Source organism: Notamacropus eugenii, chromosome 1 (assembly GCF_028372415.1).
Source record: "Notamacropus eugenii isolate mMacEug1 chromosome 1, mMacEug1.pri_v2, whole genome shotgun sequence".
NCBI classification, from domain to species: Eukaryota; Metazoa; Chordata; class Mammalia; order Diprotodontia; family Macropodidae; genus Notamacropus; species Notamacropus eugenii.
In genome coordinates this window covers 708016665-708044350 of record NC_092872.1, presented here as the reverse complement: position 1 = coordinate 708044350, position 27686 = coordinate 708016665, and the positions used below count along the sequence as shown (strand labels likewise).

At 45.5% G+C, this 27686-nt stretch overlaps 2 protein-coding genes across 3 annotated transcripts in view; one reads left to right on the top strand and one right to left on the bottom strand.

Annotated features, from left to right (window-relative positions):
• Window positions 1–175: 175 nt before the first annotated feature.
• GAS8 (growth arrest specific 8) lies at window positions 176–26778 on the bottom strand. Of its 2 annotated transcripts, none has more exons than XM_072636401.1 (11): window positions 26359–26778; window positions 14052–14147; window positions 13600–13797; window positions 13019–13225; window positions 11706–11760; window positions 10955–11160; window positions 10157–10324; window positions 9604–9690; window positions 5678–5887; window positions 4135–4200; window positions 176–587 (listed from the first exon to the last, which is right to left on the bottom strand). In XM_072636401.1, exons 1-11 carry the CDS (start codon window positions 26359–26361, stop codon window positions 438–440), a joined length of 1446 nt encoding a protein of 481 aa, XP_072492502.1. In that variant the 5' UTR covers window positions 26362–26778; the 3' UTR covers window positions 176–437. The 2 variants fall into 2 exon arrangements, with proteins under 2 accessions (XP_072492502.1, XP_072492501.1); XM_072636400.1 differs by lacking the exon at window positions 26359–26778 and adding an exon at window positions 22937–23069.
• DBNDD1 (dysbindin domain containing 1) overlaps window positions 23263–27686 on the top strand; it is a 28357-nt gene continuing 23933 nt past the window's right edge. Inside the window, exons 1-2 of the mRNA XM_072636407.1 lie at window positions 23263–23879; window positions 24746–24862. The gene's annotated coding sequence lies outside the window, so the exon portion shown is untranslated. The remainder of the gene's footprint in view (window positions 23880–24745; window positions 24863–27686) is intronic.

The window sequence follows — 27686 nt, the reverse complement described above, 5'->3', positions numbered from 1 at the left end:
CGAAGGCTCCCTTTGCTGACTCTGCTCAGGGGCAGGGGAAGAGGTTCCCAGGAGTCCCAGGAGATGTTGGGGGAGGCCACAGCCAAAGGGCACATGGGGTTTGGAGTGAATCTGAGAGGGGCAGATACTTGTAGATACTCAGTAGGGGGCCATTCACCAAGAAAACACTGCATAGTTTCTCTCCTATACCTGGGCCCACTTTAATGCAGCCTTGAGACAGAACAAGGCAAAGACACATAGACAAGCTAAAAATATTTCATCTGCTGATGATACAGTTTTTAAAAAATAACCGACCTTATGTCTATGAAAAGGGGCACGATCTAGAGCAAGCATCTCTGGAGGCTTCAGCAGACCTCAGCCCCTCAGCCATGGGCAGCATCAGGAACTAAAGAATGCCTGTGTTTGGGGAGGGGAGGGTAGGCTGTGGTCTATCCAGGCTACGTTGGCATAGACACTAGCCCGGCAGGGCCATGCCCTAGGTTCTGTCCTATCACCGATGTCTCCAGAGGCTTGAACCCTATGTTATCCAGGGGGATGCCAAATGCAACGAGCTTGGCTTCATAGGTTCGCAGCAAGTCATTGTGTGCCTGCAGGAAAGGAAAGGCAAGGGAAGGTCAGATGGGCAGCCCTGGGGGTCACTGTGGTCCTTTTTTTGACCAGACTTGGTCTGGTCATTGTGGCTTTTCCTCTTTTTGTAAACATTACTCTCTACTCCCAGGGGCTCCTCCATTCCAACCTAAAAGAACCCTCCCTTGGAACAAACATGTTTGCAGGAAAAATCAAGAGTGGGGCCCAGTGTGACAAAGCAGGCCTCCTGTCCCCTCCTGTCCATCATCCCTCAGGCCAGAGACAGATTTCATCGTACTATCACGTACTACACTGATTAGTTAGGAAGACTTCACGGTTTTCTTTTTCCTCTGCAAAAACCTTTTTTCGTTGTTTTGTTTTACATTTTACCAAGGTCATCATGCAAGTTCACTATGCCAGTTCAGACAAGTCTTTCCAAGTTTCTCTGAATTTTTCATATTCATAATTTCTTACTACATTAATAATCTTTTTTCACTTAACAAAGATGTATTTTCTCATCCTCTCACCCCACCCCCATTTAAAGAAAAAACAAAGCCACTTAGTCAAGTCAGATTCCATGTGTTACACCAATATCCCATTACATTCATTCACCACAATTTGTTCATCAATACCCCATTTTTCCAGTTTCTTCTACTCTAAAAAGTGCTGCGATAACTCCTTTTGCTCATGTGACCTTTCTTTGACCTCTTTGGAGGCATCATCTGGCAATGGTTATCAGGGAGTCAAAGGTCGTGTGGTTCAGGCACTTTCCAGAATGGCAGGACCATGTCACAGCATCACCAGCCCTGGTTACTGTCCCATCTTTCCACAGCCCCCCCAACATTTCTATTTTCATCTTTTGTCACTTTTGGGTAAGAGGTGAAACCTCTGGATTGTCTCAATTTACGTCACTCTTATTCTTAGTGATCTGGGATACTCGCCCAGCTTGCATTGCTTCTGAAAGCTGTCTGTTCCTAGCCTTTGACCTCGTTTCACTTGGGGATGGCTTGTTCTCAAAGTTAATACAGCCTACATTCATTTGTCAACACTCATGTGACAGGAAGTTTGGATAACTGAAATCCAGGTAATCCCAAACCCTGGTTGGAATGTTTCAACCTTCTCTCTGCTGCATTTTTTTACCAGACAGTCAAAAAAAATACATGTAGATATTTATCTTATTTTTTCCCTCAGGCCTTATGGGTGACTGGGCTGTGGGGAAAGCAAACTATGAAATGGCCAAAATGGAAGAAGACCAAGAGGAGCAGTGGTCTCCTACTCCCTTGATGAGTAAGAACACCGTCTTCCGTGGGGCACAATCTTTCCAGATTACCCCCATGCTTACCTTTGGGTTTGTGTACAATGTGGCCACAAGCAATGAGACCTGAAGGTCAGAAATGTAGTGGGAACTTCTGGAAGCCAAGGTGGACTCATTGGTACTTACTTATCTCTTAGTTACCCAATATGGCTTGATAGTGTGAATGTGTGTATATGTACACACACACACACACACACACACACACTTATATATACATACACACCCACATACATATATGTATATATAATATGTACACATATGTGTGTGTGTCTCTTCCCATAAAGGACATGCCTCATCTTAAAAATTCCCTTCATCAAGAAAAAGCACCAAGGAGCATTCCTGTGGTACACAAGAGACAAACAAGACAGAAAGCACACTGAGGCCAAAGCATTGGGGAAAGGCCAGGGGCTGGGAAAGGGTTGGGAAATGAAACAAGGACAGTCGTTACTGGAGCTGTGCTAGGACAAGGAGGTCAGAAAAAGGGAGGGATTGAGAGAGAAGGCTGAGATGGAGCCATAGGTATGGATGCAATGGGTGAGCAGTTGGGAAAACAAAGTAGGGGGTGGCAGGGATCTGCTAGGGAATGAGCTAGCAGGCACCCCCCTAACTCTAGTGGATAAAAGGCTGACATGGGCCCAACACCTCATCTATTTACTCCAGCACTTCCAGACTCCATCGATGTGGGTAACTAACTGTCTTCACCAGTGCATACTACAAGCACTCCAAAAGGTACCAAATGGTCATGGGCCTCTCTGGTCTATCCAGGCTGATCCTCGAACATCAGACATACTATCCATTGCTGGGCCTTTAAACAAAGACTTTCTAACTCTGGGGGACCTGCCTGAGCTGGGACTCCACTGGCAAAGCCTTTACATGCTGCCATTGGATTCTGGTGTACATTTTAACCCACAAAAAGTCCTTTAGAGTAAGTGTCATGAAAAAGTCCCGCTGGGCCTGGCGGGTGTCATCCAAAGCCAGAACAGAGAAGCTACCTCAGACACCACTCACCCCAAGAGAATTAAACCCTTCATGTGAACTAAGTCACTTATGCTCTTCCATAAATCCCTCTGCTGTCCTCCAGCACAGCTGCAAGGAGACAGCCTCGTGTGCCTGGCATTTCCAGGGCTTAAGTCATTGACTGCTGAACAACAGAAGGGTAGAAAAATGGTGGGTCAAACAGCAGTGGTTCAAAGCAGCTGGAGCAGCTGCAACCAATTATTCTAAGTCTAAAGCGACAACTCCTAAAGTGTGAGATGGGAGGAAAAGGCCCCAAATTTGGCTGTGACCTGAGAGACATCAGGGCCCGAGGGGGCCCGGAAGAGAAGAAAGAGATAAACCAACATATTTCCAAAAGAACAACCAAAGATTAAAGGTCAGCTAGGCCTGGAGACACTGGGGGGCAGAATTCTGACTGAGGAGAAGAAGATGGAAAACTGATACAAAAGTAAAAGAAAACTCATAAACTTAAGGTGCAGGTCAAAGGACCCCAAACCCAATGACAGGAACAAGCTGGAGAACCTCTTGTGGGAATTGAGTAGCCAGAAGCAGCTGCTTGTGGGATAACATGAACACCTAAAACCATTCATTTATTGATATCTCTGTGCATGATGCTGCTGGATGCTTAGAGATAAAGATTAATCAGTACATGTCACCCAATGCAATCCAAGAAAGAAATAAAAGGTCCATTTCTGATAAATCTCTTTTGGCAAAATGGCCTCTAGAAGGTGACTGGCCATAGGTGAGATTCTAGTAGAACTGGTTCCCCCCTCTTTCCAGGAAGGCAGGTGACTGTCATGTATTAAGTGGAGACCAAACAGCTTTAACAGATGTGTCACACACCTCCCTGAAAGGGAAGGAGGTCATGGGACATGGAGGTGAAGTGGACCTGAGGGGTCTAGATGAGGAGACTGCATCCCAGTGGTTCGTGTGCCTTGCCTGATGTCACTCTGGTATTAAATGGCAGACCTAGAATCCGAATCCAGGCTGCTGGCTCTAAATCCAAGTCAGAGAACCTAAGCAAAGGGTGTGTGAGAGGTCTCTAAGGACAGGGAACACTGAACAACCAAGTGTGTTCTCCATGGGCACCAAAGGCTCTCACATAACCTGGTACTGGTCCTGGATAAGACTCGGAAGAAGGTTTGGGAAATGAGGTGGTACCAGCATGGAAGGACCCGCTGCACTTTCATATGGTCAGCATCCACCTTCCCTTTCCTCTTATCTGCCCCACAGCCCCTCACCCATCGCCATCTCACCTTGCAAACCCGGGCAAGTTCGTACTGCAGGTCCTTGATAGTGTTGTTTTTAGATTCCAGAACATCCTGAAGAGGGAAGTCAGAGGTTAGCTGTGAGACTCGAGCTGCGGGAAGTGTACTAGACCCAAACAGGACCTCGGGCTCTTCAGGCAGTCAGGCAGACCAGGGTGATGCCCACCGGCCCATGGGTTGCTACAGTGTGTGAAGCCACTGGGAGGGGGAGGCTGTCTTTTTCCCCTAGTGAGAATGGAACTATCTTTATACTTGCATTCCCCTCTGAGACAAGAATATGAATGTGCCCTACGTACCAGCACTCACTGGGTGGCTTCCTCTGCCTAATTAGCCCTCCACAGCTTTTCGCCTTGAGAGCAGGGTGGGGCGGGAAAAGAGTTCCGGCAAAGAGAAAGCAGAACTGCCCTAGGCTCTGGGCACCACGGAATGCTGGGGGAATTTGGACAAATCATTTGACTTCTGTGCATCTCAAAATGGCTCATCTGTCCAAGGAGGATAAAGCCACTATGTGCTCCCTGAAGGTAGGGAACAAGTCAGCCAAGTCCTGAGTGCTCCACCCTCTCAGGCCCAGGACTCCAGGTATTCGAAACAGAGCAGCACCAGAGGTCTTCTGCCCATTCCCACCACACCACACAGGACATTTCCTGTAGTAGGCTGTCTCTATCAATGGATGAATTAAGAGAAAAGATGGGAATCCATTTAGTCAGACACATTTTGTGTTAGCTCCAAAGGAAACAGTTTTAATGTGCATGAGGCCTCCAAGTACAATTAGAACCAGCTCCATTCTGCTTTGGAAATGTACGAAATGTGCCCTCCACAAAGAGAAAAGTTCTCCACTTTTCTTGCATTTATCCATGGTAGCTAGCCCAATGCAAAAATTGTGTAGGCTTATGCACAGTCAGGTAAAGCTAGTGCAGAGGCATAGAGAGGCCAGCAAATAAGGCCCAAAGAATAGTGATTAATATGTTGAGTCGTCCTCTGCCCTCATCCCTTTTGGAAGCTTCAAAGGTTCATGGGTAAGGCCAGAGGAGAGAGCTTTGTGCGTGAGCACAGGAAGATGGCAGACCCCCTCCTCACTTGCAGAAAACCATGGGGGAAACAATGTTGAACCTATGGGATGTTAAAGTTAAGCAAACATATTCAAGGTGATCTTCCATTGAGTGATGCTCTAATGGTTATGAAGACAGAGAAGCACCTCCACAGACAGAGCAAAGGTTTCCTCTCTATCCATGGGAGGCCACACAACTCAGAAAGGCCTTCTGGGAAAGGCAAACCATCAGAGACCTTTGAGATCTCTCTCTCCAAAATATCATCACGCGACTGTCAAAGATACAGTCGGCCAAGAAGTTCCAATGGATACGATGGGGAAACAATGCATACAGCAGGACTGAGTCTGTAGTGAACCCGAAGAGACAGGGCCAGAGGGCATTGCTGTGGGGTCACTTAAATCCCATGATCTTATGGGAAAGCACAGCAAGTCAGGCCCTGCATCCTGTGTCAATGCCAAGATACCCTCCTGAAAAGTCCGTACCTCCAATTTTCGGGAGACCACCGCAAGGGCCTCAGGGTCCAGGTTGGAGGAGGAGAGGATCTCATTCAGCTGCACATCTTTCCTCTCCATCACATTTGACAGGGTCATCAGCTTGCGCTCCAGGATCAGATTCTTGAAGCCAGTTTTCTGCTGTACTTCTTGGATGGCCTTTTCGAACTTGGAATACAGATCATCTCGCTCCATCTGTACCTGGCTCAGGAGACAGGGATATGGGGAGAAACCAAGTCATCTCTCAGGGAAATTGTTCATTAACAAGACCCACAAAATGCTCATGATTTGACAGAGAGAGAATGACATATGTTTCTGTCACCTCTCCAATAACAGTGGGAGATGGCCACAGCAGAAGAAGAAACTTGTGGCTTCTAAGTGTAATCACGCTAACCAAGCCTTACATTTCATCCCAATGCTTCACAGGTGCACACCAACCCCTGGTCAATGACATGTGACTGCCCTTAGGGTGGAGTGCACAGGGAAGTGACTAGCACACAGAAAGAATCAGCACCAAGCCCTTCTCTTTCCAATGGACACTGTGAAAAGATGTAGGCTTGGTGAAAACGAGAGGAACCCCACTGAAAGATGAGGCATAGTGGAATGAGGGGCACCCCAGCTCAGGGAATACTCCTGGCTTTCCTCCTCTCCCTTCACCATGGTCTGCCATGTGCTCTTGGGAAAGCCACAGGACTGTGCATTCCCAGCTAAAATCAAGACCATAAGATCCACCAGGGGGCAGCCAGGTGGCACCATCGTGCAGAGAGCACTGGGTCAGGAGTCAGGGCGACTCCTCTTCCTGAGTTCAAATCTGGCCTCAGACACTGACAAATACTAGCTGTGTGACCCTGGGCAAGTGACTTCACCCTGTTTGCCTCAGTTTCCTCATCTGTCAGATGAGTTGGAGAAGGAAATGGCAAACCACTCCAGTATCTTTGTCAAGAAAATCTCAAATGAGGTCACAAAGAATTGAATACAACTGAAATGACTGAACAACAACATTTACCATAAGTAATGTTGGCCTCTTCAGAGAACCATTACTAGAGAACAATAACCTTTATTATATAGCTGTAAATGGTTAAAGTTTCACAAACTTCAAACCTGGTACAAACAGGCTTGCTGGGTAGCTAGGTGGCACAGTGGAAGACCTGAGTTCTACTCCAGCCTCAGACACACTAGCTGTGTGGCTCTGGCAAGTCACTTATTAGTCTCAGTTCCTCATGTGTAAAATGGGGACACACTGGAGAAGGAAATGGTAAACCCCTCCAGTATCTCTGCCAAGTCTGAACATGGCTTGATAGTTAGAATTCTTTTTGAAATCTGTTGCCAAATTCTAAGTCATATATCTTTAGCTCTACCAGGACAAAGTTTTTTTTTTCCCCTCTGATATTGGCTGCTAAAAAGCTTCTAAAATCAAATAACAAGGGAAAGATATAAAAATTCTATTAGGTGACATTTGTAGGCCACATAAACAGTAAGCTTCCTCATTCCTAACTCACTTTCTTCACCATTAATCCTGATTGTGTACTAAGCAGGGAAGGACACCTCCGGCCTCATGTCAATCCCAATCACCAGGCTCTTAACATTAACAGCCATGGCCAAACTAGCTTTCCCTCCCATTTCTCATGCTCTTCTCATTTAAGTTGGTAAGACTGAAAACAAGCATTTATGAAGAACCCCATTACGTAACCAATAACATGTGTGCGAGGCACTGGGGGTCCAAAGAAAGGCAAGATAGATCTCTGCTCTAAAGGAGCTGATGTTCTACTGGGGGAGATAACATGAAAATAACTAGGTACACACAAGATAAACTAGATGGAAGATGATCTCAGAAAAGAAGACACTAGCACCTGGGGCACCTGGAAGTCTCCTCCCTACCTCTACAACAAAAGTACATGGATCCAGTATCCTGGGACATCCCATCATTTAAGTTCATCGTCAGCCTAATTAAGACATCATGTATAATTCATTCTTTGAAGAATATATAACTGTCTATATCTATTTATATCTATCGATCAATCACTATATTTGTGATGAATGTTAAGGAGGAAACTGTTCCTGGGGATTCTATATCAATCTCTAATTGGCTATGTTAGAATGTGACAAATTTAATTATTTTAAAAGGAAATTAATTCCCCTAGAATATCTTAGCAAGCACTAATCAATCATATGAGGAACATTCCTGAAGCAAAAATTTCACTATAACACAGGAAATTGTCCACTTTCTGTAGTCTGTGATGATAATTCAAGCACCATTTTGAAACATAACCACAATTTAGGAAATTCAGAAAGGTACAGGCCAGGACAGCCTTCATCTGCCATATGCTATTGTTTAATCATGTATAAAGCCATACTGGGGTAGTTCGGTGGTGCTGTGGATAGAGCACTGGGCCTGGAGTCAGGAGGGCCTGAGTTCGAATCCAGCCACAGACATTTGACATTACTAGCTATGTGGGTAAGCCACTTAACCCTGACTACTTTACAAAAAAGAAAAACATATATAAAGCCATATTTATCTATAGATTTCATCAGTGCCCAGAAGTTCAGCTATCATCTGGATACAGATAATTCCCAGACCTACATAGACTCTGTCCTGAGCTTCTGGTCTATATCATCAATTCAAACTGGATGACCCAAACACCATCTCAGATTTAAGCTCATTATTTCCCCTAAACCTTTCCTATCTTCCTAACCTTCCTGCTACTGGTCCAGGCTTGCAACATCAGTATCCTCTTGGACAGCTCACTCAGACTCACACCATCCCTCCAAGCTATTCATTGTTACCTTCCTAATATCTCTCACACGTGACCTTTTCTCTACACTCACACTGTTGCAGGTTTCCCTGCCTCAAGTCTCCCTCTACTTCAAGTTATCCTCCCTCCAATCAGCTCTCAAGGGGATTTTCCTAATTCTAGGTAATGTCCAATGGCTCCCTGTTACCTCTAGGATCAAATACAAAATGCCCTACTTGGTATTCCAAGTCCTACATTGCCAGGCCCCTTTCTAACTTCCCAGTGTTCTACTTTATTCCCCTCAACCTCCTTCATACTCCAGTGACACTGGCCTCCCATCCCTCTCCTCCTCTTTGTTTCTTGGTTTCTCTGCCCTCCTTCTTGACTCAGTTCAAAGCCGCCTTGTGCCAGAAGTCTTTGCTGGTCTGCCCCATTGCAAGGGCCTTCCCTCAGCTAATACCTCCATTTATAGTGTATGGGCACAATCCTCATGTATTGTCACCCCATTAGAATGGGAGCTTCTTGAAGACATGCACCATGTTTTGCCTTTTTTTTTTTTTGGTATCGCCAGCACTTAACATATTGGAAGCACAAATAAATGCTTGCTGACAAAATTCTGGAGCACAGGAGGAAACAGGGCTGCCACCTGACCCAGAGGCAGTCAGGCACTGGACTAGCCAGACTCAAAAGCATGGCTGAACAGCATCACCTTCCCACTCCCCGAAGGGCTGGATCAGTTTCAGTTTCACAGTTTCACTGGATGAGTGGGCTGAGTTTTCACTAACTGAGGACTGACTTTCTTTGGACTTCCTTTGCTTATCTCTTAATAACATGCAGGAGCTATGGAGCAAGCAGGTCTACAATTGGAGAGACAGTGGCACAGAGAACAACTAAAAATCTCCCCAAGACAATAGGCTGAAATCAAGATCAGGGTAACGTCTGATGACGCATGATAACATTCAGGGAGGTCATTTCTCTGATGGTCACAGGGAGTGACCTTTGTGAAGTTCACGCATGACAAGATAACCACCTGGGTCTCATGCTGGGCTGCCGGAAGGGGAGGGAGAAATTCAAACAGAAAAGACAGAGCTTCCAGCCTGCCCCTGACGACAGGGCTGTGCATCTCTCTTAGGGTTCTCCCCTGCCCCTGAGGACGTGCCTGGCCATCCCCATCCCCTTCCTCACCTTGAAGAACCGCTGCTCCAACACCTCGTGCTCCCACTGAAGGTCTTTTAGTTCTTTCTCAGCGACTTTCAAACGGGCTTTTGAGCTCTGGAGAGAACACGAGAGGGAAAGAGGCGGAAAAGGTGGTTGGGCCTAATCGGCATCAGTGCAGTATCGACTCCTGGGAGTTGGCAAGACTAAAAATAAGCATCAGGAAGGCTCAGCTCAAACACATGAGTAGCTGAAGCCCAAGCAGGCAGTGTCTGGCAGCAGCACAGCAAGGGATGCCCGGACCATGGCATCTTTGCAAGAGAAGGGCTACAGTGGCTTTCCCCTCTCAGGCTAGACTTGTTTCCCTGAGATAATTCAGCAGGCTTCCTCACTGACCCTAGGGGGACCTCCAGGGAAAGGACAGGGTGAAAGGGAGGGCCCCAGCATAGGTTCCTGGGCTCCCCTTTTCCTCTTTATCCCCTAGGTCAGAGAGGAAGCAGGGGCTGGTCAGGCCTCATGACCGCACCTGCTCTGCTGAGCCCTAGGTCAAGCACTCACTCAGACCCCTCAGGAAGACACTCACGGTCAGGGCATGTTTATCCTTCTCATAGTTGATCAGTTTCTTCTGGAGGTCCAGCAGCTCATCCCGGGCCTTCTGCAGGGGCTCCACCAGCCTCTTGTTCTGAACCGTCACTTCTGCCATCTCTTTTTCTAAGTGGTCTTCCTTCTTTTTCATGTCCTCCATTTGCTCCTGCAGAGAAAAAGATGGATGTGTAACAGACACAGGAAGGACAGGGGAAGCAGAAACCCCTCACTTTCCAGGTGGAACATTTCCAGCTGGCACCTATATACCTTTGGGGAACTAACTGGTCAGACTGTGGGAAGCTTAATCAGTGTCTCAGTGGGAAATCAACACAAATGTGCACGGGAAAGAAAGAATAATTATAAAAACAGCTTAGAGACAGCGTGGCATAGTAGGTGTTGTGCTGAAGACCTGGGTTCAAATTCAGCCTCTGACTCATCTCCTAAGCAGCAGGTAGGCAGTGATCAGTGCTGGTGTAGGAACATGCAGGCCCTTAGTATGAATGCACAGCACTTCGGAACCATTATCTCATATGAGCCTCCAGTAATCCTCCCTGGCAGGTGACACAGGGATTGTTATTTCTATCACACATGCAGAGCCTGAGGCTCAGAGGCCAATGTCCTGGCCAGGACCCGTCCATGTGGAGCCAATCAGCCAGTGCCTGGTCCCTGGCACTCTCCACTACACCCCACACTTCACATAGATGCAGCCACTATCCCATGGGGCCTAGCTCTCTAGGTCTCACAGAGACTCTCAAAGTAGGGAGAATTCTGGGGGCTGGGGGCATGGAAGGGGTACCTTGAGAGAGTTGATGAGTGCCAGGTTGTTGAGTGTTATGTCATTGTAGTAGTTCTTGATGTCGCTGAAGGCCTTCTCATGGTTCTTCATCAGAGTGTTGATCTGGCCATTCTTCCTCTCCTCCACCTCATGGATCTCTGTCTTCCTCCGAAGATCTAGCTCATCTCGAAGCATTTTCATCTTCTTGTCGTACTTAGACTCAATCTCTGGAGGCAAACAACGTATAGAGAAGTTCAGCAGGTGCAGACAAGGAGCGAACAATGGACCTGGATCAGGCTCTGACCCTGGAGTTCTCCTGGACTCCAGGACACTGGGCCCCGGCCTGATGCTCATGCAGAGATTGGTGGTACTGAATGAAACTTAGTGGAACTGTCACACTACAGATTGACTGGAGTTGCTTTACTGAGTGGCATCCACAGAGAACTGACCCGGGAGCCTTCACAGATGGCTGAACAAAGGACTGGAAGCAAGGAGAAGGGCATTAGAAGGGTTCTGTCTGAATGGCTCTGGAGAAGGACCACCTGCAGACAAATGTCCTGCTGGACAGTGACACTGAGGTGGTGACCAAGTCTCCATACTCTTTTACAGTTGTTAAAAATAATCCACCCTGCAGTGGTGAGGAAGCAGAGTAGCCTTGGGAATGGCCCTTCCCCATTTTCTCTGAACAATAGGGGCCTCACTATGGCAGCCCCCAGGACAAACACTGCCATTTAGACAGGGAAGTGGAGATTGACAAGAGTATACAACGAACCTCGTACTTGTCTCTCAAAGTCATTCCTCATCCGAGTAATCTCCTCGTCATGTTTCTGTCAAGAAAAATGCCATCTTACAAAAGCATCACCAAAATCGATGGCTAACAGGGCAGTCATGCTCAGGTCAAGTGGGTGCCTTTGCTGCCTGCAAAACCCCTTTGCCTTGGTGAATCAGTCTTCCCTCAGTGTTATAGGAGCATACATTATACTGGGTGAAATGATTCTGAGAACTCTCATATTCCAAAGCTTTACCGTCCTCAGCGAATGCTATACCTCGATTTATGATGACATTATCAAAAACATGTGGCTCTGCCATGCACACACAAGGGTATTCACCATGGCCTGGCCCTCTCACAAACTAGAAAAGCACATATGTCTTTATCCGCAAGGTTGTGTTTTTCCTGAAAGCTTGTAGTTCTCTGCTACTGGTTTCTTATCTATCCTATGGTAACTTGCTCCTCATCTATTTATGGAGCAGTGGATTTCAGTTTGCATAGCCACACTAGGCCCATGTTCTGAATTAAACAAACTAATGGCTGATTCCAAAATCCATTTTACATCAGCACACCATAGGATGCTGTTAAGAGAGAGAATCAAGATCTCTGATGATAAAATTACTTATATCCTAAGTAAAGTGGCCTAATTTTACTCCTCCCATCTACCTGGCTGCAGTGAATAACTTCCACAGATTGTGCATTTTAAGATTTATGCATTGCTTTTCTCATGACAACTCTGTGATGTAGATAAGGCACGCACTATTATCTCTTTATTTAAAGACACAGAGGATCTTCTGAACTCAAGAATTTCAGTGACTTGCCTGTTTTTGCACAGCTAAGAAGCATCTGTGGTTAAATTAGAACCCAAGTCTCCTGACTTTGGTTCCAGCACTCAACGCACTAGGCTGCTTCAGTATCGTTAATGTTAGCACATTGATGAGTCTTCCTGATGAGCCAACAGGGTGTGTGTCTAGCTCCACGGGAAATGCCCCCTTCTCACAAAGGCCACATCCTGCATCTACTCAAGAGGACTGGGGACCATGAGTGACGCCCCCCTGCCACGCCAGCATTACCCACATTCTTAATATTCTTTGATTTTTCTTATCAGGCTCAGAATGGCTTCCATTCTCAGGAGTAGCCCCCCACATGTTGAGCCCAGGACCACACTCTTCATTTCACTTCTGATTCCTCCTTATCCAACCACAATCTCACCAACAACAGCTCAGAAGCAAAGTCTGATTTGCCAGGTGATCTCTGGCCACCTGCTGGGCTGCTCAGCACCTGTGTCTCTAGGCAAGACACCCCCACACACGTACCAGGCGCAGGTTTTTCACCACCACCTCGTTGGCCAGCTCCTGCTCCTTCAGCTCCACCTTGAGAAAGCGCATATTTTTGCGCATCTCATTCTCCTGCGTCTGGTGCTCCTTCTGTGCCAGTTTCAAGGACACAGTTCCTTCAGCTTTCATCTCCGTCAGGTTGTTCTGATGCTCATACAGCAGATGTTTCACTTTCTGTTTGTAAACCTAAAATAAAATGCAGAGAAAAACACAGAGCCTATGGGCTCTCTACTGCCTACAGAGAGAGAAATAACAGCAAAGCTTCTCCCTCAAAGCCCATGTCCTGTCTCTCTCTTTTTTTTTTAATTTCAAGAGCCGTCTGGAGGATGCTTGGGTCACACACCACAAAAACAAGTTAGGACCACTTTGACAATTCTCCTTCTTTCTGCACTTCCACTCCAATGGGGCAGTGATCTTGCTGGCACAGACAGGTCCTGTGCTGGCACCAGGGCAGATGGCCACCTAGCCCATCCTTCTTCCCCCTGACTGGGGTATCCACCCAACCCCCTGGACGCACTCCTGATACTTCAAGCACATGCGGTCTGGGCTGTCTCTCTCACTTTAATCTCTACTTGGTGCCTCTCCTCGGCCTCCTCCATCTCACGGTCCTTATTCCGGAGCTCGGCCTTCTTCTCCTCCAGCTGCCTCCTCGTGATGTCCCAGAAGGTGTGAATCTTGTCTCTCTCCAGCTGAAAGTAGTTGCGTTCCTCCCTCTCCCTGTCCAGCTCCTCCCGAATCCGTACAATGTGCTCCTCCACCTGCAGGATCAAACCAGGTGGAGAGGTAAGAGCCAAGGAAGGATAGCAGAGATCTTCTGAATCACTAGCATGAAATGTCATCAAGGTACTCTGGAGTACTCAGAAGTACTCCTGTACTGAGGGAGAAGGTTCTGTGTGGGGCCCAAGCATTGTGAAAGTAGCTCAGTGCTGGTGACAACAAATGCACAGTTAGGAGGCATAAGCCCCAAGCTCGCTCCTGGGGCTACCAAGGATGGTCCAGGCCCAGTTCCTACCTGCTCCTTGTTCATTTCCTCTGGTGGGACACCATCGATGATGGCTGTAGCTTTGGCTTTTCCCTTCTTTCCTCCTCCTCCCTTCTTTTTGGGTGCCTGAAATAAATGGGAAAGCACAAATAAACACAGTTGGTCACCTTGCTGGGGTTCTGGATTCAGTCTTTGGATGCTGTCATGGAGAGACTTTTTGATACGCCACAGAGAGAGGAACAGGATCCACTCACTCACCATTCAAAATGTCATTCTTCTCAACAGAAATGTCCCCTCCAAGAATGGTCTACTTCAAATGCTACTGGCCACAGCATTCTGCCAATGCTACTTACCCAATACTTCATCACATGCATGTGGTCTCCTAATCAGTCAAGCACTTATCAATAAGCCCTTACCCTGTGCCAGGCACTGTGCTGGCATTTGGGATACAAAGACAATAAAGAAGACAGGGTCTGCCCTTGGAGGAGCCTATGGTCTATTCTACCAAGGGAGGCTGCATGCACACAGCCCTGTCTACAAAATAAGGACTTAGAAAGTAGATACAAAGAAGGAGAAGGGCCCTGCCAGCAGGTGCCCCAGAAGGGCTCTGGGCAGAAAGCAACATGAGCCTGGCATTGAGAGTCACTAAAGATGCTCAGTGGCAGTCAGGAAGAGAGAGGGCCATCCAGACAAGGTGGGGAGTGTTGGCAAAGGCATGGAGGTGAGAGATGGCATGGCCATACAAACAGAAGAAGGATGAAGGTCGGTTTGGCTGGAGGCTGGGAGGGCGTAGAGGGACATCACAAACCTGGAAAGAGTCTGGGGCCCAGTTGTGTAGAGCTGTAAATGCCAGACAGAGGACCTTGCATTTTACCCTAAAGGGAATAAGGAACCAGGGGAGTCTGGGGCGGGGGAGGGAGGGAAGGAGAGCAACATAGTTACACAGTTAAACTTGTACTTCAGGACTATCAGTCCGGCTACTGTGTGGAGCTTGGTTTGGAATGGGGAGAGAGCTGAGGCAGGGAGGCCAGTTAGGAGGCTGCTGCAGCCTGAGCATTAATGAGATCTGGCAGCTAAGCGGATGTGTGGGATGAGGGTGAAGCCCAAGGTGACTCTGAGGTTGTGAACCACAAAAATGAGAAGGACGGTGTGTCCTCAACAGAGACATGGAGGTTCAGAAGTGGGGAGTTTGGGGAAAGATACATCAGTTCTGTTTTAGACACATTGAGTTGGAATATATGGTTTGGAAAATAGCTCAGGAGAAAGATGAGGACTGGATCTGAGAGTCCTCTACATTAAAACTATAATTAAACTAAAGGGAGCTGACAAGATCACAGAAAGTATAAAAAGGAAAGGAGAGGGGAGGGTTAGGGAAGGAAGGAGAGGAGAGGAAAGGAGAGGAGACAAGACGAGAGAAGAGGAGGGGAAAGGAAAGGAGAAGAGCAGAGAGTCTAGGACAGGGTCTTGGGATATACTCATGGTTAAGGGATGTAACATGAAGATCTAGCAAAAGAAAAGTCAGACAGGTAGAAAGAAAACTAAGAGAAAGCAGTCTGTTTGTCTCTCTCTCTCTCTCTCTCTCTCTCTCTCTCTCTCTCACACACACACACACACACACACACACACACACACACACAGAGGAGAGAATATCAAGGAGGAAAGGATGGTCAATAATGTCAAATGCCATGAAGAAGTCAGGAAGAATGAGGTTTGGCTGAGGCAGAGCCAAGATGGTGGAGTAGCAGAAAGTAGTACCATGAAGTGCTACCCTTCCCTCCCCCTTGACTCCTCCAAACCAATCTAGAAAATGAACTAGACTGCATCCTGATGGGGAAATCCAAAAAAAAAGTTTCAGTGAATCATTTTTCTAACCTGGGTCAGCATGACTCTCTTGCACTACTAGATCACACCACTGCTCAGAGAGGGGCTGAGAATCTGTGCGAGAAGGGGCCCCCACAGACTCATACTGCAGCAGGTACCACAATGGGGACAGGTGTGAACTGGTAGCACTGTTGTCCACACTCCCTTCCCAAGTCACAGCTCAAGTGTGGCCTGAGAGAGGAACTGCCCCCTTCCTCCTTTCCCCATTCTTCAGAGTCTCAGGCCCTAAATAATATACTGAGAGACAAGTAAGTTCAGCAGCAAGCAGGCTCTAGTGGCTCAGAGCCCAGGAGCAGAGGAGCCCAGTCTGAGGATGAACCAGAGGCAGTCTGAGACCCAAGGGGGCCTGGAAGTCTGAACCAGTAGAGTTCTGTAGCAGGTTAATGGTGGCTGAGTCCAGCAGTTGTTGGTAATTTGCAAAGCTGAGACCAGGGGGCAGGAATCAGGCTTTGCCTTGGATTAGAACACTTTGGAAACACTGAAAGCTCACAGGTCCCAAGCCAGAGCTGTTCCTGAGATCCTGACATAGCACAACATTCAACACACTGAGAAAGCAACAGGAGGACCAACCCAAACTTTCCCTACACTGGTGCACAGAACCCAGGCCTAATATCAAGTGTGAAGTCAGGAAGTAAGGCTGGAAGAATCAGCAAACAAACAAACAAAAAACAATCCTATGATAAAAAGCTATGATGAGACAGGATCATTCAAGACATAAACTCAGAAAAACAGAATGACTCCAAAACATCTATAAGTAAAGCCTCAAAGAAAAATAGCACAGGCACAAATTCAACTAGAATTCCTGGAAGCAACAAGCAGGAGTTTAAAAATATTTTTATAAATGAGAGTATCAGAGGAAAAAATTGGAAAAGAAATAAGAGGTATGGAAGACAGAAATGAAAACCAAATTAACAGCTTGGCACAACAGGTACAAAACTTCATCCAAACAACAAACTCTCTGAAAGTTAAAATGGACCAAAGAGAAATCAATGACTTATTCTGTCAACCTTACTTCTGCAAGGGAGAGTGGCTAACACTTGAATCTCATTCTCATCTGAACACATCAAAAGAGGGAAGAATACACACACAGAGATGGGCACAAAAATTGTTTTCACTTAATAAGGAAATAGGAGAAAGAGGAATTAAGGGAAGGGAAAATTTAAAAAAATTTTTTAATATATTATTTATTTTTCAGTTTTCAACATTCATTTCCACAAGAATTTGAATTCTAAATTTTCTCCCCATATTTCCCTACTCCCACCCCAGGACAGCGTGCATCCCATCTACCCCTTCTCCCTGTCTGTCCTCCCTTCTATCACCCCAAGGGGAGGGTAAATTAAGGGAGGGACTCATCCTAAGCAAAATAAACCTCTTTGTGTGGGGGGGGGGGCGGGGGTTGTATCTTTTCAGATAACAAAGTATGTGAATCTGAGGGGATTCCTATAAATTGAGGAATGGCTGAACAAGTTACAGTATATAAATGTGCTTTTTTTAAAAAAAAAATGGTAGTTTCAGAGAAACTTGTGAAGACTTGTATGAACTGATACAGAGGGAAGTGAATGACAGCAGAAGAACAATTTACACAAAAACAACAACTTGGAAAGATTTAGGAACTCTGATCAGCACAGTGACCAGCTGCAGCTCCGAAGGATTCAGGATGAGATGTTACCCACCTCCTGACAGAGGGGTGATGGACTCAAGAGTGTAGATTGAAACATTGCTTTTCGCACAGGGATAACAGAAATTTGTTCTGCTTGACTGTACAATCTGTAATAAGGGTTTTGTTTTTCCTTTGTTCTCAATGGGGAGGGGGTAAGCTTGTGGTAGGAGGGAAAGAAGGTGGATTGTTGCTGATGGAAAAAATATGTAATTTTTTAAAAGGAAGAAGAATGAGGATTGGCAAAAATTATAAAAAGAAAATGACAGCTGCTAGATGAGCTGTGGGATGCCAGGTACACTAAAGCACTGTTATTGGTTGGGCTGGGTCCAAGCACTCTGGAAAGCGATTTGAAACTATATCCTAGAAATAAACTAAACAGTGCATCCCCTTTGACCCAGAGACCAAGAAAGAGGTTTTATACTGCACAAACATATTTAAAACAACACTTTTTGTGGAATTAAAGATTCAGAAACTGCCCACCAAGAGGAAAATGAAACAAACTGCAGCATATGAATGTAAGAGAATATATTATTATGCCATAAGAAAGGATGAAAGGGAAACCTGGGAAGCCCTATATGACAGAGACTGACTGAAGTGAGCAGAACCAGGAGAACAACTTATACAACAACTATACAACTGTAAAGACAAACAACTCTGAGAGACTTAAGAACTTAGATCAATGCAGTTACCAGCTCTAACTCCAGAAGACCAGTCATGTTACCCACCTCCCAATGGAGAGGGGATAAAACTCACTGTACAGAATGGAACATTTTGAGGGCAATTTTGAGGGGCGTTTTGCTTGACTATGCTTGTTATAAGTTTTTTAAATTTACTTTTTGTTACATCTTAAGTTCCAAACGGTCTCATGTCATTCTGTTTATGTTAGTGCTCATATCTGTCAGTGTATGTAAAGTTCAGAATAAAAAAATTAAGTTTTGAAAGAAAAAAAGGTTTGAGGAAAATCCATCTGATTTGATGGTTAAGAGATCACTGTTAACTTCAGAAGCACATCAAGTAGAACTGTATTATGATTTTAATAAGGAAGTCACTAGCAAATGTTCAGAACTCTGTTTTCAAGTTGATGATAGATTCCTTCTCAGAGAGGAAGAAAACTGTCTTATTCTTATAAATATAACAGCAGAGCTTGAAAACCAATAAAAGGAGAGCCACTCCATCCCTGCCCATGATGGATGGCAAATGTGTATCTAGGATCAGTGCAAAGTTTTGCTTGGGGACCTGGCAAGTAATCTACTTCCATTAATCATTACCGACTGTACTGGGAAGTGTTAATGAGCATGTAAAGCTTGGTTACCAAGGCAGAAAAACTGCAAGAGGAATTTTAATAGGTCAAGAAAAAAGCAACATTAAGATGGTAGAAACGGAAGGAGATAAAAAGGCCCATTTCTCCACTTCTCTTTGAGAAATTGTTTTTCAAATTGTATTGATGTCTTTGTTTTAATACCATATTCATTTCTGAATACTCTTACTTAGTGAATCACCCCTTATAACAAAGATCACACACACACACACACACTTCAATAAAAGCAAAAAACAGCCAATGCAATACTTTGCATATATGGTCACTCTACTTCTCCAAGGCTGAACAAAAGGGGGAACAACTAAGATTAAAACAGCTTCGAAGAATACTACTCTGATGAAGTTTGGAACTTAGATAGCATTTTATTTTGCAACACTCTGATGCACTTTATCATATATTGTTGTTATCTATGCATGTTGTCCCCCTGCTAGACTGTAAACTCTGTAAGGGTAGAGAACCACTTTATCTAAATGGGGCTCCGATCCCCGTTGCCCCCAGGAGTACCATGAACTTCAGAGGTCCACGGTAAGGGAATCAGAAAAGCCTGTTGACTTGTTGAATCTGAAGGAAAGAGCATACACCTCAACCAGACACTTCATTAATGACTTTAAGAAGAGAATGGGATCCCTCGTTCATTTTTTTCTTGCCTTCAATGGCACCTTCCTTTATGCTTCTGATTCTTAAACACCAGAGCCTCACCTCACCTGGATTCTGGGCCCCCCACCCTTTGAATTTCTCACTATGTCTATTCCACTTTGGATATCAGAGTCACAGAACATGAAAGCTGGAAGGGACCTGCATTCGCCTAGTTCAGTCCCCTCATTTTAGAGCAGAGGAAATGGAGGCCCTGGGATATCACCCTAATCTGCCTTAGGGTCATTCAGCTAGTTAAAAAGTAAAGCCAGGATGGGAACAACAGGTTTTGATTCTGAGTCCAGTGACAAATTCTGAATGGCTTTTCTAATATCAGGTGATGACAGATCCTCCAGCCCTCACTCTGAGATGCTCATGGCTTGTGAGGATGTTTCTGTAGTCTGTCACTGGTGCTGAGTGTTATAAAGTCACATTATCAAAGGACCCAAGCCAGCCCTAATTGTCCCCTGTCCCAGAAGCAACACTATTGATAGAGATGACAACATGAGAGGGGAGTGCAGTTCTGACTCCTGGCAGGCAGGTACATGCCCCCTTTGGAAAGGGACAGTTGTAAAGGAGAACAGGGAAGGCACACAGCAATCTTGGGTCTTTGTCATCCCTCTGTAGTTTCATTGGGTTAAGACCTGGAAGTGGCTTTTAAAACCGTCTAGTCTACTCCCCACTTACTTTACAGACAAGGAAACTGAGGCCCTAAGAAGGAAAGGAACTTGCATGATATTACAGGAGAAGCACACTCAAAATCTGAACTCTGGTCCCTGACCTCCAGATACAATGATCTGTTCATTGGACTACACTCCTTTCCTTTGACAGGACTAGTTCATTCTTCCCAAAGAACACTTTGTTTGGAAAACTCCAGACAAAGGCGGGAAAGGTTGTCCTGCTTTGGAGTGATCAGAGAATCATAGACTTTACAATTCCAAGGACATGGTGCTGGGAAAGAGACAGGAAACCCAAGTCCAAATCCTGACTTTGCCTAATCAGACAAGCTCTGTGGCTAGGCCCTTCCCCTTCCCAAATGAGAAGCTAGGCTTCTCATTTGTAAAATGGAGACAACATGACAGTCAGCAGGCTGATACCATGGACAGAGCACTGAAGCTGGGGCTCAGGAAGATCTGAGTTTGAAACTTGCCTCAAACACTTCCTAGCTGTGTGACCCTGTATGACTCTATCTGCCTCAAGCTCCTCATCTGCAAAATGTGGACTATAGCCCCTACCTCCCAAGGTTGTTATGAGGATAAAATGAGACAATACAGAGTGTGTCAAAAATCTTACCTTAAAACTAAGCTGAGTTTTAAACTGAAAACTTTTTTTGTAAAGAGTTTTACAAACTTTAAAGACATCTTGATGTATTTCTAGATATCATTATATACATATGTGCACATCTATAGCCATCTGCCTAAATACATCTATCTCTATTTCTATCTAGATGTGATATTATATACATATGTGTATTCATGGTTATATAGATATCCAGATGTAGATCTTTTTCTATCTAGATATCATTAGATATACATGTGTATATCTATAGCTACGTATATCTAGAGATATATTTGTGTCTCTTTCTCTAGCTAGATGTCATATCATATAAATATGTCTATCTATAGCTATATATATATTAAGATACGTCTATTTATATCTAGGTTTATCTTTATTTAGATGTCATTGCACACATGTGTATATCTATAACTAGGTATAAAGATATCTAGAGATATATCTATTTCTCACTAGAAGTCGTATTACATACTTACACTTCTATAGCTAAATGTCCAGATATCTCGATCAATATCTAGATAAATCTCTTTTCCCCTCTATCTAGACAGATCTGTATCTATCTAAATGTCATATAACACACTATACGTGTATCTACAAGTAAAATATACATATCTACATTTAAATATATAGATCTCTATCTCTTTATCTAGATAATCTATATCTGTCTAGATGGCATATTATCTAAGTGTGCATATCTGTGGCTATAGACATCTCTATATCTAGATTATATCTATAGATATAGATTGATATATCTATAGAGATGCATATACAAGTACAGATACACACTTATGTACACACATGTGTACACACATCACATACACATGGACATAGATGTGTATATATACCACACAAGCATATACCTCTATATTGTATTACATGTGTGTGCAGTGCATATATACACACATACACCTTATATTGCACTGCATGTACATGCAGTGCATATATATACACAACTATACCTCTATATTGCATGTGCGTGTATATGCAGTATATATATACAGACACATATACACACATACATGTAAACCTCTATATTGTATGTGCATGTATATGCAGTATATATAGACACATACACACATATACATACATACATACACCTCTATATTGTATATGCATGTATATGCACTGCATATATACACACATAAGCATGTAAACCTCTATGTTGTATGTACATGTGCAGTGCACACACACATATCTCTATATTGTGTGTGCATGTACATGCAGTGCATATATACACACATGTAAACCTCTACATTGTATGTGCATGTACATGCAGTGCACATACATACACACGCACATGTAAACCTCTATGTTGTATGTACATGTGCAGTGAATGCACACACACATATCTCTATATTGTGTGTGCATGTACATGCAGTGCAATACATACACACACACATGTAAACCTCTATGTTGTATGTACATGTGCAGTGAATACACACACATATCGCTATATTGTGTGTGCATGTACATGCAGCGCATATATACACACATGTAAACCTCTACATTGTGTGTGCATGTACATGCAGTGCACACACATACACACGCACATGTAAACCTCTGTTGTATGTACATGTGCAGTGCATACATACACATATATACCCTATACTGCATGTGTGTATGCAGTGCACACACATACACACATGCACACACGTACACCTCTATGTGGCATGCACATGTATGTGCTGTGCGCACACACGCATGCACACCGTGTGTTCCCGTGGGTGCGTCTACTCTGCAGAAGTCTATATATTTATGGACAGACAGATAATCATCTGCAACCCGGGGACAACGTGACGGACGGCCCGGTGGCACTGCTCCTACCGCTGCACCTGGAGTGGGGCGCCCCACCAGCTGTGAGACCTTGGGCAAGTCCCTTACTCTCCGCTAGCCTCGGCTTCCTCATCCGTAACGTGTGGGTGGCGAGCATGGTCAGTAACCATCGCGGCCGCGGGGCCAGCGCGAGCGGCGCGGCCCCGGCTAGGTCACGTGGGAGGGCGAAGGCCCCAGGTTCGAGTCCCGCCGGCTCTCCTCTCCAGCAGGCTCTGGGCCTGCCCCTCTTCGGGGCGGGGAAGGAAAGGCGCCCCTCTCTCCCTCCTCTCCCCAGTCTCCCCCCACCCCCATCCTCACCATCTCGCTTCCGAATCGGCCCCCCCGCGATCACACAAGCGCAAACACTGCCACGGCCCTCACGTCCCGGAGCCTGGAAATGAATTCCGTCTCCTAGCAACTGCCGCCGGAGTTTCCCTACGAGATCTCGCCCGAACTCGCGAGATCTCGTCCGTCCCTCCCGCCCCTCTCCCCACAGCCCCGCCCACTCCCGGGGGACGGCGGCCCTGGCAACGGCTGGGATCGAGTCCCTAGCAACGGAGGCCTGGGACTGGGCGTGGCCTGGAGGCTCGGGAGCGGCCCGCGGGTCCTGGAGGCTCGGGGCCGAGCCTTGGGGCCAGACGCCTGCGCCTCCCTCCGAGGAGGCCGGGGCCGCTTTGTGATGGGAGCGGGGAGTGGGCGTGGATTTGGGGGGAATGCCCCTTTGGTCCCCAGTCTGTGGGCGTACGGGTGTGGATGCATTTCATGGGTGCTCAGGACTCACGCCTAAAGAAAGACACCTGGAAATGACCGTCTCGAACCCGCCTCGATCTCCCAGGGGTCCCCAAGTTCTCTCAGTAATTCTGAGTCATGAAAGCTGAAAGTCGCGCTAAGATCTGGGGGACGCCTGGGATCTGGGGCTGCACGACACAGGAGCTTGTCTGATACATAGTTAAAGCTGGCGGATCCCTGACTCGCTCACACGCCACCCATCACAGAGCAGAGGTGCGCAGTGACTTGCTCCGGGTCCCCCAGCTTAATTAAGAGGCAGAGCCCCGATTCTAACTCAGGGGTTCTGACCCCACACCCGGTGCCACTTTCCACTGTCGTGTGGATATGTGTATGCCTGTGCCTGAGCCTGCTTCAAAAGCGGGTCCAAGAGGCTGAAGGCTCCGAGATCCGCCCTTGCAAACAGCCAGTCTAAGCCTTGCCAGGACGGTATAGGATTTATGAGTCGCTGCATATGCATGGATCAGGCTTGCGTGTATGTACAAAATGAATGCATGTCTCTGTGAATAACAACTCTTTCTTCTATGTCCTTTCCAGTGCACTTTCTAGTTTACAAAATCCTTTCCATACATGATTCCCTTTGAGTCTCAAGACAACCATATAAGATATATGGTCCAACAAGATGTAAGGCTGGAAGGATCATAGATCATGATTTTAGAGCTGAAAGGGACCTTGGACAGCATTTAGTCGTCATTTTGGAGATAAAAAACTTCCGGTCAAGAAATCATCTTAATTTAAGTTCCTTGGGAATAGGGATTATTTCATTCTTCATACTTGCATGCCCAGGTCCTAGGTCAGTGCCTGGAATACAGCAGGCACTTAATTAAATGCTGGTGAATCGATGGACTTACCCAAGGTCACACACAAGTAAGTAGTTAGGAGCAGAACTGGCATTCAAACCCAAGCCTTCTGACTCAAAATTCAGGGCTCTTTCCACTACCCCATGTTGCCTTTCCCATTTTACAGATGAAGAAACTGAGGCTCAGAGAGTTTAAGTAACTTGCCCAACATCACACAGCTAATGAGTGACAAAGTCCAGACTCAAACCCAGATCCTCTGCCTTTCTAGATCTAATAATAATCTTTCTGCTTCCAAATTGTCTTTACACAAATGGGTCTGTCTGTCTAGAGGGGTAATTGCCCTTGAGGACCCTGGCATTTTGTGTACTGGTTTGCACCATTCTCCTTAGGTTAGATAGCCCCAACCACGTTATAAATGGTGACAGGCCAGAGATGATTCCTCAAATTAGATCTAAAGTCTTGGCTCTGCTCACCTGCAGCCAGCTGCCTGTTATATAACTTGAACACTGAGACAAGGATCTGCTTTTTTTTTTTTCTCCAGAACAAAATGAGATGATATATAACCCTGCTTGTTCTTTGAAGATTCGTGCCTGTGGCTGTCACAGCATTAAATCAGAGAGATGGTGGAAAGAGCCAGAAGACCATCTGTAACATCCAAGTAAGGGGGTCTATATGTGTCTTTAAAAAAAAAAGGCCAGCATATTCTCATCACCTCTAATTAGTCTCCCCTGATACTTGAAATCAGAAATTCTGTTTTCTTGCTTCTGGTATCTGGCCCAGATTTTAAATCAGAAATGCTCTTTCCCTGGTATCAGGCCCAAAGGTACCCTCATTCTACCAGCTGTCAAAAAGATAGCCCAGCAGGGATGGCCCAGAAGGCAAATGCCACCAATCTGGAGACATCAGCAAAGTGGTATCATGTTGACCCTTAATAAGCCCCAAACTGTTCTGGTAGCTCGCTTGGGTAAGGCAGGATAAGCTTTTCTCAGTGGGTGGTTTCTTCTCTTTCCATTACAGTGCACCAACCATGGAGTTGGCATGTGACGCTTTACAGTTTACACATCTTAATTCTGACCTTTCACTCACTAGAGCTCCATTTCTAAAGATCATGTCAAATCCTTATAGCACCCCTGGGTGATAGATGGGACATACCTCCCCCCATTCCCAACTCTGGGCATTTTTCTAGACTGTGTCCCATGCCCAGGATGCTTTCCCTCCTTTTCATCTTCATCCTGTCTTCCCTGGTTTTCTCAAGACCCTGCTAATATCCCACCTTCCAAAGCAAGACTTTCTGGATTCCCTTTAATGCTAGTGACTTCCCTCTGACCATTAACTCCAGTTTATCCTGTCTATGACTTGTTTGTACATATTGTTTACATCTTGTCTCCCCCATTAGATTGTAAGCTTCTTGAGAGCAAAAATATTTTCAATAAACACTTATGGCTCCCTATGAACCCTTGGGATCAAATATAAAAACCTCTGTTGGCATTCAAAGCCCTGGCTCCCTCCCACCTTTCCAGATGTCTTATACCTTAATACCTTACTCATCCCCCACATCCTCTGTAATCCAGAGACACTGGCCTTGCTGTTCCTCCAACAAGAGGTTCCATTCCCCAGTTCAACTCATTTTTTCACTGGCTGTCTCTCATACAGAGAATTCCTTCAAGTCCCCCCTAAAATCCTTCCTTCTACAAGAAATCTTTCCTGATCCCCCTTAAACTAGAGTGGATACCTTCTGCTGATTATCTCCAATTATCCTGCAATTTATCTTTTATATAGCTTGTCTGTACATAGTTGCTTTCATCTTGTCTCCTCCATTACAATATGAGCTCTTTGAGAGAAGGGAATGTTTTTTGCCTATCTCCAGTACTTACCGTGGGGCCTGGCACAGAGTAGGTGCTTAGGTTAGGATTGACTGACTGCCATACCAGATCTATGCTTTTACCAGTGGTGGGAACTCCCTCTACCCAAGTAACCCCATCTGTAACGTAGAGTAAGGGACTTGCCCATGATGACATAGTTAGGAAGTATCAGAGGCAGGATGTGAATCCGGCTCTTCAGGACTCCAGGAACAGCTATACTGTATATGTCACAGAGAAATACAGTGTGCCAGCTTCATGAATTTCAACACAAACAGCAAGTGTGTGTACGCACCATTTGTGATCTTCATTGGTGTACTCTTCAACCATGGCTTGGACCCAGATCCACAGATTCCATTGGTCTGGTCGTGCTACTGAGTCATAAAAGAAGCACTTTGGACAAAGTACAAGACTCTTCACCACCAGCAGAGTTGTGGTTAGTAGCCCTGCGGTGTGTGCTCAGAAAGATACATTTGTTTAGGGCAGTGTTAAAGCTGGGCCTTTGGTAAGTGAACGTGATGGATCTAAGAGGCAGTCTTCTGGTCTTCCTTCTAAACATTGGTTGATTTGGAATCTTAGCCTTGGGGAGAAGGAACAGGAGAAGGAGGAGGAGGAGGAGGAGGAGGGGAAGGTAGTAATGGAGGAGGAGGAGGAGCTCGTGGGAAGGGCTACACCAATCAAACTGCCTTGATTCGTGCATTTACATCCTGATGGGTCCCCCTTTAAAAAGTAGTGATTCATTTATAAGGGGCAACTTGGTCTTTGTGATGTCTGATGGTGTCACCATGTCTTATGCAGTCAGAAGCCCAAACAAGGGGCCGTTACTGTGCCAACTTCTGGATGCCAGGGTCTACTTGGCATGGCAAAAGGAGTAGCTCTCTCTCTCTGGAGGACTGGTGGCAAGAGAGATGGTGCAGCTGGAAATCTCAGGGAGCTAATTATTGTTATTACTTAACACTGACTTAGCATCCACAATGTGTTAGGTGCTTTGAGACTGACATACAAAGAATTGGCCTTTTGTTTCAAAAAATCTGCCATGGAGTCCCTATTTAAATGATAAGGACAATGAAAAAGAACCCCCCCCCCCATGGTAAGTGACTCTTCAGCTTCAGGATAGCTAGGGTTCTAAATTAATGTGATCACAGAACTGTTGGAGAGGTTTATTTTGTTCATATCAATGTAGATTATAGAAATTAATATATCAAGAAGCTTAGGCAAGTCTAGCTCTGAGACTCCCCTTGGATCCAGACAGGGATCCTACAGGGACCTCTCTGCTTTTCATATTGGGTTTTGGTTCAGAATGTTAAAGAAGATACTTTATTCACACTTGTAGAGATCAGAAAATTTTATCTGGAATAGAACTGGGATGCTCATATGTTAGTATCCAGAAATCTAGATAAATACGAAATATCCCTCCTTCAATTCAAGACACATTTTTTACATACCTACTGATGTGCTAAAAAATAGGCTACAGAGATCATGAATGAAATAAAGGTGCACAAGCTGGGTTAGCTTGTCTCTTAATCCCTCAGGCCAGACTCGCCACCCTCATCATCAATTCCTTAGCTGAGACCCTCTGACTGGTTTAGTTTCTGACACAGAGGAAAACTACTTGGTGCCTCA